This window comes from Triticum dicoccoides, chromosome 4B (genome assembly GCF_002162155.2).
Source record: "Triticum dicoccoides isolate Atlit2015 ecotype Zavitan chromosome 4B, WEW_v2.0, whole genome shotgun sequence".
Lineage (NCBI taxonomy): Eukaryota > Viridiplantae > Streptophyta > Magnoliopsida > Poales > Poaceae > Triticum > Triticum dicoccoides.
Window position 1 is genome coordinate 269,631,981 of NC_041387.1, and position 12,688 is coordinate 269,644,668.

General features: G+C 46.6%; 2 protein-coding genes across 2 annotated transcripts in view; both read left to right on the top strand.

Annotated features, from left to right (window-relative positions):
• On the top strand, nt 1-1,692 carry LOC119293577. The gene is made up of 4 exons (XM_037572010.1): nt 1-120; nt 214-420; nt 726-803; nt 1,203-1,692. Exons 1-4 carry the CDS (start codon nt 92-94, stop codon nt 1,228-1,230), a joined length of 342 nt encoding a protein of 113 aa, XP_037427907.1. The 5' UTR covers nt 1-91; the 3' UTR covers nt 1,231-1,692.
• A 1,176-nt stretch (nt 1,693-2,868) lies between these two features.
• Nucleotides 2,869-12,688, top strand: part of LOC119295951 (arabinosyltransferase XEG113-like) — a 22,868-nt gene continuing 13,048 nt past the window's right edge. The window contains exons 1-3 of the mRNA XM_037574374.1: nt 2,869-3,673; nt 4,650-4,906; nt 5,073-5,208. Coding sequence (XP_037430271.1) covers nt 2,956-3,673; nt 4,650-4,906; nt 5,073-5,208 — 1,111 coding nt within the window. The 5' untranslated portion in view covers nt 2,869-2,955. The remainder of the gene's footprint in view (nt 3,674-4,649; nt 4,907-5,072; nt 5,209-12,688) is intronic.

Consider the following 12,688-nt stretch of genomic DNA (forward strand, 5'->3'; position numbering starts at 1 on the left):
CTACCTTTAGCCCTAGGTTACCCGATTGTTGAGAGCGGCGACCCGGTGGGAAAAATCTGCAGCGACTAGGCGACTGCGTGCTAGGGTAGGCATGGAGTTCTTGATGCAGCCCGTAAATAGGTACGGATCTGCTTGTTAGTGCTGCTCATTCGCCACCGATTTTATTTTGGTCATTGACAGAGATCTGATTGGTCTGGTTCCTATCTTTTGTAGGCAGCAGGACTCTACTAGAAGAGGTCAACGAGAACAAGATGAACATGGAGCCTCTTCATTACCCTGTGAGTCTGTGACCACGCGGCCGGTGGTGGAGTTGCCGGCCAGCACGGAATCAAGCGCCAACGACCAGATTTGCACTGAGGGCGCTGTTCCAAGGGCAGGCAGTGCAGACAACCTCAAGCTTCAGAGCACTCCATCGAGCAGGTTGACCAAAAAACACCTGGGTGGACGCAAAGGTATGAAAATTAGTGATGGAAACTAGCTTTCTGTCTGCATTGACTGACTTGCACTACGTCTGTTCTTGTTATGAAGTCTCTGAAAATTTATATGTAACGTGACTAGGAGACATTCTGCTAATCAAACTGTTGTCAGATCAATAAAACTGTATGTCCAAGCTTGGCCTTGGCTAAAGATAAATAAGTCTGCTCAATATGTATAGCGTGGTGTATGCGAATTATTAAGATGTAATAAGGGACTGATTAATTTGACATATTGTCTCGCAAATGCAGGGTCCGGGTTGGGGCAGCTGAGCTAGGCAGAGCCCCATGTGCTGATAGGATATCAGGGCTGGAGAAAATTGTTCAAAGGTGAGACTTATTTTGAGACGGAGGGAGTAGTTTGGAAGAATGATTTGACATAGTTAGGTGATATGTGTTTAGAGGAGAAAATGTAGCTGGTAGTACGCTTATGGGGATTTGAAAAAACAATTGATTTTCTGTATGTTGCTTGTGCCTGGGTGGTACTTCAGCCATGCTAAATTGTTAGTCAGGAGGGATTATTCATGTATGATAAAAGCACACAAGGCCGCACCAAGAAAAATTAGGAAATTAATGAGAGTGTTGATGCCACAGTAGTAAAAGTAGCACTGTAGTTTTATTGGGTTTATGTATGCATGATTTGTGAAAAAACTGTGCTGAAAATCATTTGTACGCCCTGGTTCTGTGTTGACAACCAGATTCAACCAGAATGTGCTATGGTTGTTGCAGGAGACAAAGTGCATGGTGCCACAGCTAACAATGATGATAGTTCAGCTAATGAGTCAGGGAATAGCCTAGTGGGATTATTGCCTCCAGCAAAGAGGAAGGAGATGGGAAGGCCTACAAGCAGAGAGAAGGCGTTGTACGAGGGTTTGAGCATAAGGACAAGATTCAGCACCATTTGTCGGTGTCAGGGGCATAAGCAGGCAACCTGCGCAGATCGCCGAGATGTCCCAAAGCAAGTTCGGAGACCAGCACGCTGCAAGAATTGTGGAGTTGAAGGTCACCGTCGCAACAACTGCCACAAAGCAGCGGAACTTATTAGACTCAATAAAGCATGAGCAGACAAAGTAGTCAGTGAAACTGTTTAAGATAATTCCAACGCTCTATGTTTCAACAATTTTCAGTTGTGTTGTACTAGTATTTTAATTAGTTGGTTGGTGTGTAAAGTATGAGGGAAAAAACTTAGTTCAATTAAGTCATTTCATCATGAGCCTATACTGACGGTGTTTTAGGGGTACTTCTGATCTCAGGCGTTTGAGTCGTTGTATAGAGAAACACTTATCTGTGTTGCCTGATCTGGTACTTAAAGACAACATAATAATTCAGTCCTGCTTACTTTTGCTAGATGAATGAGCCAAAAAAATTAATACAACAATCAATCAAGAGGGCTGCATTTATACGGCTGTATCCATCCTTTTGTATATGTGGAGACGGCCCTAGCCATGCATTCAAATTTTGAACTCCATGAGTGGGAGGACTGTGAAGGTTGTACCATGGTTCGCGTAGCTGAAGCGAGGTTCTTGTGCAGCTGTTTACAAGGAGACGCTATGGCTCCATCTGTCCTCTCCAGCGCTGGATCGGCAGTCACGCGAACTGAATAATGCTCTAGGGGAGGTGTCCTTTCAGTGAAAGTACTTTGGATTCAATCTGTGTGTGGCTCTGTTTTACCTTACTGTGATCTTCTTCAGTTTGAGATGATTACCATGTCCAGGACGGTGAAGCTTCTGAGGCGTCCGTGAATCAAGGGAAGCCATCTGAGGTGGCGAGGAGTTCATCATCTAGTCTTTCTTCTGTGCCTGACGACGTAAGCGTCTGTAATCTTGATGCAGTTCGTGAATGAACACCGGAGTACTTAGGAGCCAAATTTTGCAGGGGATCGATGCTGGAGATGTTGATGTAGTGAGCGTGCGGTGGTTTTAGAAGGCCGAGGCCCGCTGGTCTAAGCAGAGTGCAAGATGAGTCGTGTACTGTAGGGAGGATTGGTAGCTCCAACGGCTAGACGCTAGATGCCATAAATTTGCTGGGTGACGGCGTTAGTCCACAATCTATGGTGAGACGAACTGTATCGTCTACTTCCATCCGAGCCGGCGTGTGCGTGACTGACAGGGTAACGTCTGCTGCGGGTCAGATGTGGGCCGCCGGTCAGAATAAAAAAACAAATACGCAACTTATACCTGGGCCTATACTAGCAGCGGTGGACATCTCGAGGGAAGCAAGGGCATAGATACCGGGCGTACCTGTGCTCGAGATCACATTAACACTTTCGGTATTTTGTCCAACTATCAATTAAAGATGTACTATTTACTCCAATGAAAAAAAGGTGTGGTACAGGAGCAAAGTGGCAGGAAAGCTGTGGCATTTTCTCCCCTCCGCGGCTGCCCCACGCGATAGATATGACTGGAGCACCCGTCCCCACCGCCAGTTGACCCCCTCTGCTCCGGCGACACCGATCCCCCGCCCTCCTCTCCCGGGCGGCGAAATGGCGCCGTGTTGCCCTGCCGAATCTACCAAGCCGGCCTTCATCGGGATCTTCGGCGCCATCGTCGGCGGATTCGCCGTCTCCGCTGTTTTCTTCCTCCTTTCTTTCTCATCTATCACCGCCCCCGCGCTCCCCTTCCCGGTCGTCACCGCCACCACCACCAACCTCTCTGCTCTCTCCACCCCCGCCCAGCCGGAGACCATGTACAACCGCCCTATCTGGAAATCCCCGGCTCGGGGGTCGCGGATGCCTTCGCCGCGCGCGTTCCGCCTCACCCGCGACATGGTGCGCGCCCGCGCCCGCGATGGGGTCATCGTCGTCACCTTTGGCAACTACGCCTTCATGGACTTCATCCTCACCTGGGTGCGCCACCTCACAGGCCTCGGGGTAGACAATCTCCTTGTCGGCGCCATGGACACCAAGTTACTCCGGCAACTCTACCTCACGGGCGTGCCCGTCTTCGACATGGGCAGCAGGATGGTCACGGAGGACGTTGGCTGGGGGTCCCCCACCTTCCACAAGATGGGCAGGGAGAAGGTGCTGCTCATCAATGAGCTCCTGCCCTTCGGGTACGAACTGCTCATGTGCGACACGGACATGGTGTGGCTCAAGAACCCGTTGCCATATCTCGCCCGCTACCCCAATGCGGATCTGCTCACCTCCAGCGACCAGGTCATACCCACAGTCACCGACGACAGCCTGGAGAACTGGAGGGAAGGTAATCTACCCGCACACTGACATGTTGCAATTACATTTTACTCCCTCAGTTCCAAAATAGATGACCCAACTTTGTACTAACTTTGTATTAAAGTAAGTACAAAGTTGAGTCATCTATTTTGGAACGGAGGGAGTAGCTTCTAACTCTTTCCTAGCTAAAACTGTTTTCTGTCCCAGACTTAGGCTGCTGTAATAATGGTGATGTGGACCTGTTTTATCAGGCTTCTTTTCTATGAAAATGGAGCCGGGGAGCTCTCCCTGTTATTCTAAAAAACAGGTTGCAATTACATTTAAGAATGAATGTCATGAAGAGACATGGTTTTTTATTTTCATCCGATGATAAGCTAATAGCGATCTGTCAAAGATGTTGTATCCCACCCGCTAGTACTATCAAAACTGAGCATCAGTGAGAAGTGTCTCCTTGCGCTTTTCAGACTATTAAATTAAATGCTGTAAAACTATACTCGTTGCCAAATATGTGGGATCTATTATCTCTCTTGTTACCCCTCGCCCTTGAAATTCAAATGAATTTAGTTCAACCACGAAACTAATATTTCAGTGTTTGTAATCCAAACATTTGATTAAACAAGATTTTGTCAGTGAAAGAAAGGAGGAACTCACTTAGCTAGCTTATTGGAAAATGTCAGCGAATACCTTTTCAAACTATATTGGTCTAGTTCGTGTAATACCATTGCTGAAGATATTCGTGCCTGCCAACATATATCATCAAATCCTCAGAGAACAAGGACACAAATTACAATAGTACTCTCATTACAGGGTTTCTCATATCATTACGGAAATCTGCTGCGATTCACCTTAATAAGATTACAGTACCTTCTTTTTTTGTTTAGCATCAGTTACCAGCAATTTGTTTCAGTTTGACATGAGGTATCTTAATGTTTCCGAGTTATAAAGAGTTTGACACTCGTAACTTAAGGATATAATTCATTGCTATTTGTCCGTGTCCTTATCCACAGTAACTGGGGCATATAATATTGGTATTTTCCATTGGCGACCCACTGAACCTGCTAAAAGGCTGGCAAAAGATTGGAAAGACCTTGTCATATCTGATGATAAGATATGGGACCAGAATGCTTTTAATGATCTCGTACACAAAGTTTTTGGACAACCTGTTCAAGGAGAAGATGAACTTGTCTACTCATATGATGGAAAATTGAAGCTTGGAGTCCTACCAGCAAGTATATTCTGCAGTGGCCATACCTACTTTGTGCAGGTAGGAGCATTTTTTGTTTGAGGTTGGTGACTAATAATCATTTTTTGTTAGTTTCATTTATGTTATTCCATTCTTGGGTATTACTCTTTTGTGCCACCATTTTGTACTTAGAACTCATAGTGCTATTGATATCTAACTGCTCCGTATACTCTTGTTTAATTGACAGGGCATGCATCAGCAGCTTCGGCTAGAACCATATGCCGTGCACACTACTTTCCAGTATGCAGGTACTGAAGGAAAGCGCCATAGATTAAGGGAGGCAATGCTTTTCTTTGATCAACCATCTTATTATGATTCACCAGGTTTGTTCACTGCCTATCCCACCATAAATATTACAATAGTCGACCTTTGGAAATAAAGTTCAGGCTAGCAGTTCTTGGTGGTGTGTCCTAGTGTTCGTATGCTCTTCTGTATATGTGTCATGTGGGACCAGCACTTGAAGCTCATGAACAAGGAGGGTCTCAAATCTGCTTAGCAAGAGGCATTATCTTTAGTTTGCTTGTATGTCAAGTTAGTTAATTATTTCCATAGATAATGATTGTTTTAATTGGAAAATTAAGTTGAATTTGTATCAGCCGGCCCGACGTTATATATGAAGGGACCTAGGCCTAGTACGTGGGCATCATAGAATCAATAAAGAAGAAAAGATGAGGCTTGCCTCTAGTTATCCCCAAACCCTAACCTCCCTGCGCCTATACTGCACAAGGATCTGCACGGATATGCTCTTGTTCCTAGTTACTAGGCCACGCGCGTGCAGGAAGATGGGATCACTGCTGTCCGTTGTCCGCGATGATGTGGAGGGCATTGTCAGCAGCAAGTTTGCCGGCCTTGTTGACCAAGTTACTGCCTTGTCTACCGACACTCTTGAGCTCAAGACCGATCTCTGCAAGCTGACGGAAGACGTGACCAAATTGTGCCAAACACAAGGTGGGCCGAGCGCGACGAAGGCGAGCGAGCTGCTGACTCGTGATTGCAAGTGGTACAACATTGACGATGATGCTTGGCAAGGTGCTCCCAAATTCCAGAAGCTGAAATTTCGACCTTCGATGGTTTGAAAAATGTGTTCCCATGGCTAACCCGTGTGGACCAATTTTTCAAAGGGCAGGGCACACCTGAGTGGGGTAAGGTGTGGCTGGCCTCATATCAGCTGGCTGGTCACACGACGCTGTGGTACCACAACTGCAAAATCTCCCACAACGCCCTATCCTGCTTTGTGTTCGCTGAACGCGTCACCCACCGTTTTGAACCTAAAATCTGAAACACCCAGCTTGGCACAATCAAGAACCTGCAGCAGTCCGGTACGGCAGATGAGTATGAAGAAAAATTTCTCACCCTCATGTGTAGGTGTGAAGGACACGCTGAGCAGCACAAGGTGGAGTTGTTCGTGGCTGGCCTCCACAATCCCCTCCGGACGGATACACAACACACACACACACAACACAAAGCCTTTAGTCCCAAACAAGTTGGGGTAGGCTAGAGGTAATACTCCAGTCCTTCATATCCCTCTTTATGGACTCCTCCCATGTCAAGTTTGGTCTACCCCGACCTCTCGACATTATCGGCACGCTTTAGCGGTCCGCTATGCACTGGCGCTTCTGGGGGCCTGCGCTGAATATGCCCATACCATCTTAGACGATGTTGGACAAGCTTCTCTTCAATTGGTGCTACCCCAACTCTATCTCGTATATCATCATTCCGGACTCGGTCCTTCCTTGTGTGGCCACACATCCATCTCAACATGCGCATCTCCGCCACACCTAACTATTGAACATGTCGCTGTTTAGTCAGCCAACACTCAGCGCCATACAACATTACGGGTCGAACTGTCGTCCTACAGAACTTACCTTTTAGCTTTTGTGGCACTCTCGTCACAAAGAATGCCAGAAGCTTGGCGCCACTTCATCCATCCGACTTCGATTCAATGATTCACATCTTCATCGATATCCCCATCCTTCTGCAGCATAGACCCCAATTATCTAAAGGTGTCCTTCTGAGGCACCACCTGCCCATCAAGGCTAACCTCCTCGTGCCTAGTAGTACTAAAACCACACCTCATGTACTCGGTTTTAGTTCTACAAGTCTAAAACCTTTGGATTCCAAGGTTTGTCTCCATAGCTCTATTGACCCCCGTCCGACTATCATCGACTAGCACCACATCATCCGCAAAGAGCATACACCATGGGGTATCTCCTTGTATATCCCTTGTGACCTCATCCATCACCAGAGCGAAAAGATAAGGGCTCAAAGTTGATCCCTGGTGCAGTCCTATTTTAATCGGGAAGTCATCAGTGTCGCCATCATTTGTCCGAACACTTGTCACAACATTATCGTACATGTCCTTGATGAGGGTAATGTACTTTGCTGGAACTTTGTGTTTCTCCAAGGCCCACCGCATGACATTTCGCGGTATCTTATCGTAGGTCTTCTCTAAGTCAATGAATACCATATGCATGTCCTTCTTTTCCTCCCTGATTCTCTCCATGAGTTGTCGTATCAAGAAAATGGCTTCCATTGTCGACCTCCCAGGCATGAAACCAAACTGATTTTTGGTCACGCATGTCATACTTCTTAAGCGGTGCTCAATGACTCTCTCCCATTGCTTCATTGTATGGCTCATCAGCTTAATTCCACGGTAATTAGTATAATTCTGAACATCCCCCTTGTTCTTGAAGATTGGTACTAATATACTCCGTCTCCATTCTTTTGGCATCTTGTTTGCCCGAAAAATGAGGCTGAAAAGCTTAGTTAGCCATACTATGGCTATGTCTTCGAGGCCTCTCCACACCTCAATGGGGATACAATCAGGGCCCATCGCCTTGCCTCCTTCCATCCTTTTTAAAGCCTCCTTGACTTCTGACTCCTGGATTCGCCACACAAAACGCATGCTAGTATCATCAAAGGAGTCACCCAGTTCAATTGTAGAGCTCTCATTCTCCCCATTGAACAACTTGTCGAAGTACTCCCGCCATCTATGCTTAATCTCCTCGTCCTTCACCAGGAGTCGGTCTGCTCTGTCCTTGATGCATTTGACTTGGTCAACATCCCTCGTCTTCCTCTCTCGGATCTTGGCCATCTTATAGATGTCCCTTTCGCCTTCCTTCGCGTCTAACCGCTGGTAGAGGTCCTCATATGCTCGACCCCTTGGTTCACTCACAGCTTGCTTTGCGGCCTTCTTTGCATCTTGCTGAAATACCCGGCCGCCTTGGATGATGCCATGGACTAAGCGCACACTTATGATGAACGGGAGAGCCCAGAGGAAGGCCCTACGAACGAACATCTGGCTAAAATTCCCGGCCACCTTGGAGGATGCCATGGACTGAGAGAGGTATGCAGGCAAGGCCCGTGGGCACGGATGCCCATAGAGCTGATCTTCTCCTCCAACTGCCGAGCACCGTCTTTCGTGCGTTCTTGCTTCTCTTAATGGACTTGGTGTTCCTTCCTCACTCCTTCGTGATGTTCGTTAATGTACCTAATGACACATAGGGTCTCTTTGTGAGGCAGTAGACAAGTCTCATCTAAATGCATATGGAGCTCGAAGAGTTCACCTCGCTTTTAATGGCACGTGCGTGAGCTCTTGTCAAAGGTCCACTTGAAGGTGCAGGTGTTGGTGTAGGATCCATGGCGATGTCCATGGGGTGCTTCGCACCATCTCCCCCCTCCTCTTGTGGAAGACCCACTCGGATAAAAAATGACATCACCCTGGTAAGGGACTAAGTCGGTGACGTTGAACATGTCACTCACGGAGTACTTATCAATCTTATGGGCGTTGTTGTTTATCCTTTCTAGTACCTTGAAGGGCCATCGGCTCAGGGTAGAAGCTTGGACTTGCATTGTTTCGGGAAATGGTCCTTTCGAAGTATCTCTGGGGTTGAACACCATGGGCTTCTTGTTGGTGTTGATCTTGGATGTATGCTTTTGCACTTGATGCTCGATGGTGTGCCTTATGTCTTCATGCATCTTCTTCATGAAGATTGCCCGAGCACTCGTGTCCATATTGGTGCGCTCTTGTAGTGGAAACGGATGTCCAATGGCGACAAAGGATTTAAGCCATAAACAACCTCAAAAGGGGACTTCATCATCGTCGAGTGTCTTGTGCGGCTGTAGGCGAACTCGGTGATGGGCAAACACTCTTCCCACTCCTTGATGTTCTTGATGAGTACTGAAAGTAGGGTAGATAGCGTGCGGTTGACGGCCGCCATTTGGCCATCGGTTTGAGGATAATATGCCGAAGAGAACAAGAGCTTGATTCCTAACTTGGTGTAGAGGGTCTCTTCCAAAAGTAACTCCAGAACTTGACGTCGCAGTCGGAGAAGATTGTCTTTGGCACTCCATGTGTATGCAAGATGTCTCCGTTCTTGAGGTGTTGAACTTGCCATTGTAGTTCTTTGGTCTCCTCGGGGTTCGGTAGGGGTGTGCCGGGGATTAGGTCAATGCGGTGTTCCCTTGTAGAGGAGGTAGTCTCGGTGGTGTTGAAAGGGAAACACATCCTCGAATTCCCACAAAACATTTGACAAAGCGCTAGGAAGATGTTGTGAGTTGTTAGTCATAATGACCTCATATTTGTACAGGAGTACAAAGTGAAGAACATGTGATGGGCGCTCAGTCACTTCCCTCATCTTTGTTGGTGGCTCAGAGAACTACATCTTTTTGACACTCATCATGGAGGTACCCATTTTTGGCTCTTCTTTATGATGGCTTGAAGATTGGTGTCTGTCGGTTGTGACTAGACTTGGGGTCATAGGTCGAAGCACATACTCCTTGCCCTTCCACTTGAAACTATAATGGTTTGTGCGTCCATTATGAATTACTCAGTGGTCATGTTGCCATGGACGTCCCAATAGAAGATGAAATACGGACATGGGAACTACATCACATTTCAATGTGTCTTCATAGGTGCCGATCTTGAAAGATACTTTCACGCTGTGCTCCACTTGTATGGTGTCGAAGTCGCTCAACCATTGAACCTTGTATAGGGCGCGGGTGCTTCTTCTTGATAAGATGCAATTTGGAACAAAGCTCTTCACTAGCCAAATTAAGGAAACTTCCTCTATCAATTATGATTTTGATTGATCTTCCTTGTATGCCCGCTTTGGTATGGAAGATATGACATCGTTGGTCATCTTAGTTTGTTGAAGTGTCAAAATCTTTGAGACAACAAGAGCCGGGCTTGAATCATTGTCACAAATGACTTGACCATCTTCCGCATCATTTATTTGGCGGTGCATAGCCACATGATCCAATGCTTCTAATTCATCTTTGCTTATAGTCATACTTGCCATCCGTGTTGAGGATCATTGTTCTTCTTGTAGGACATTCGAATGTTTTGTGGCGACTTCGAGTAAGAGCCTCGCATGTGAAGCATTATATGCAACTTGTTTTGTCGGTGGAGTCCGGTGGAGTAATTGTAGTTCATGAAGCGCGGGGCTTGAAGGAGCTTGCTGTAGTAGGTGGAGGACTTGAGTTAGTCGCCGGTGGCCTTGAATTTGGCGTCACACTACTAGTGGGTGTAGCTCGAGTGTATGGTGCCGCACTTGGAGAAGCTTGAGTATTGTTGGCACCAAAGTTTCTTCAAGGATAGGCGGAGAACTTGGAGTACTTGATATCATCTTGCACCTGTTGTTTTGCCTTTGATGCTTGATGTAGGATCTCGAGAAGGTTGGAGTATGGTTAAAAGTCCACAATCTTCTTTATTAGATAGTTGAGACCATTGAGGAATCTTGCCATAGTTTGCTCCTCGTCTTCCTTCACATTGGCTCGTATCATTGCAATCTCCATTTCCTTGTAGTATTCTTCTACGGACTTTATGCGTTGCTTGAGATCTTGCAACTTCTTGTAGAGATCTCGCGTGTAATGTGTAGGCACAAATCTTGCTCTCAGTAACTTGCTTCATGGCATCCCAAGTGGTGATAGGAGGTTCGCCTTGTTCTTGTCATCGTTCAGTGACTTGCTCCCACCGAATGAGGACATACTCATCAAACTCAAGCGAAGCCATATCTATCTTCTTCGCTTCGTCAAAGTTGTGGAGGCGAAAGATTTTGTCCACTTCAAGTGCCCATGAGAGGTGCCTCCGGGGAACTTTGGCATATTGAACTTGAGCTTGCCAAATCGTTCTCCACCTTCTTGATTGTTGTGAGGTTGGCGTTGCTCTTGACGCGGAGGAGGTCGAAAGTCTTCACGCTCCTCATGATGTGCTTGACGTGGGAAACGAGGTGCGTTCGCTATACGCCTCATTTCATGGCGTTACTTGATGCGAGCCTCTTCATCTTGGTGCTCTTCGCGTGCTCTCCGGTTGCGCTCTTGGAGGTTGTAGGTAGCGTCACGGGGAGCTTGGTGCGCTAGATTAGCTTGCTCCACATGACATTCTTCTTGCCGGTGTGCCTGACGTTCTTCATCTTGACGAAGACGGCTTTCTTGTTGTCGACGTCTTTCATCATCTTCACGCGATTGGCGATTGAAGGCATCTTGATGCTCTTGCTCTTCGCAACAACGTCGGTCATGCTCAAGAATGTACCCTTGTAACCCATTGCCATGGAAATGATTTGGAGCTTGAGGGTCTTCACGGTCGTCACGTAGATGATGACGGTGTCGTGGTGTACTTGCGCTGGATGGTAGCTCAGATGAATGTCGACTTGAACTCCTTGACGATGAAGATGAGGAAGACTTGAAATGTTCATCTTGGCATCGAAGACTACGAATGCACTCATGCAAGACTGCATTGGCGTTATTCATTGCTCGTTGAAGTCCGACGTTGTGTGACTTGGTGACGAGTTGATTGGTGTCTTCGTGGTCATCAAAGACTGGAGTAAGTAGGGATTGAAAAGAACAATACTAAAGTTACCTCTTCCCGAAGTTAAGAATGGATTAAGTGATCTCTCACTATGGAATGCGAAGAGAGTGCAATTGGTACCGAATCTTGTCAATCTCACACCTACACAACAAGGCTTGTAGAGTAGTTTGGTGAGGATTAGTGGCACAAAATCATGCAAATTGAGGTCCAAGGTATTGTAGAAGTTGAAATCAATTCAAAGGACTCAAAATGCCAAGCAATAGATCATAAATGTATAGGAGATGAGCAATAGGAACGTACACAGTGGGATAATGGGGCTTGTGCAACAAGAAATGGGCATATAAAATTGGGCCTAGCGTAGACTAGCTCTTGCTGCACAAACACAAGGAGAGACGCTGGCTTGATTGCTCTCATGGTCTAGATTTGCACTTGTGCACCGTCCTACAAGAACACTGCAACATTTTTCTATACCACTTCTCCGTGCCAATGGGTTAAAAGCTTGCCAATGGGTTAAAAGCTTTCTTTTGTATCTTCCTTTGGTCTCTCTCTCTCTCTCTCTCTCTCTCTCTCTTTGATATTTTGTCCTTTACCACTTTCCTTGATGCTCAAGCAAATATGCGAGACTAATATTTAAGATATGCACGGAGTAACTTAGAACATAGAAGATGATGTACTATCACTATGGTGCACAAGTCACGAGGCCCGACAATTCTCAAATAGCTAGTCTCAAATAGGTAGTTATCACTAGAATGGTGGGCTATCAAGTTCAATGGCATGGGAAGATAGTGGTTAACAGAATGTATACCTTCGTCGAGGTCGAAGGGTAACTGTCCTTGCTTCCAGTGTTCGTGTTAAAAGGATGGAAATGGTCGATGTAGTGGTACACGGTTTCGGTTTCCAGTATGTTGGCGAAGATGCCGCTGCACCAATGGCAAATATGCCACACAGAAGGTGAAGGCGCCGACTCTTTAGGGGGCCGTGCGCACGGGGTCTCC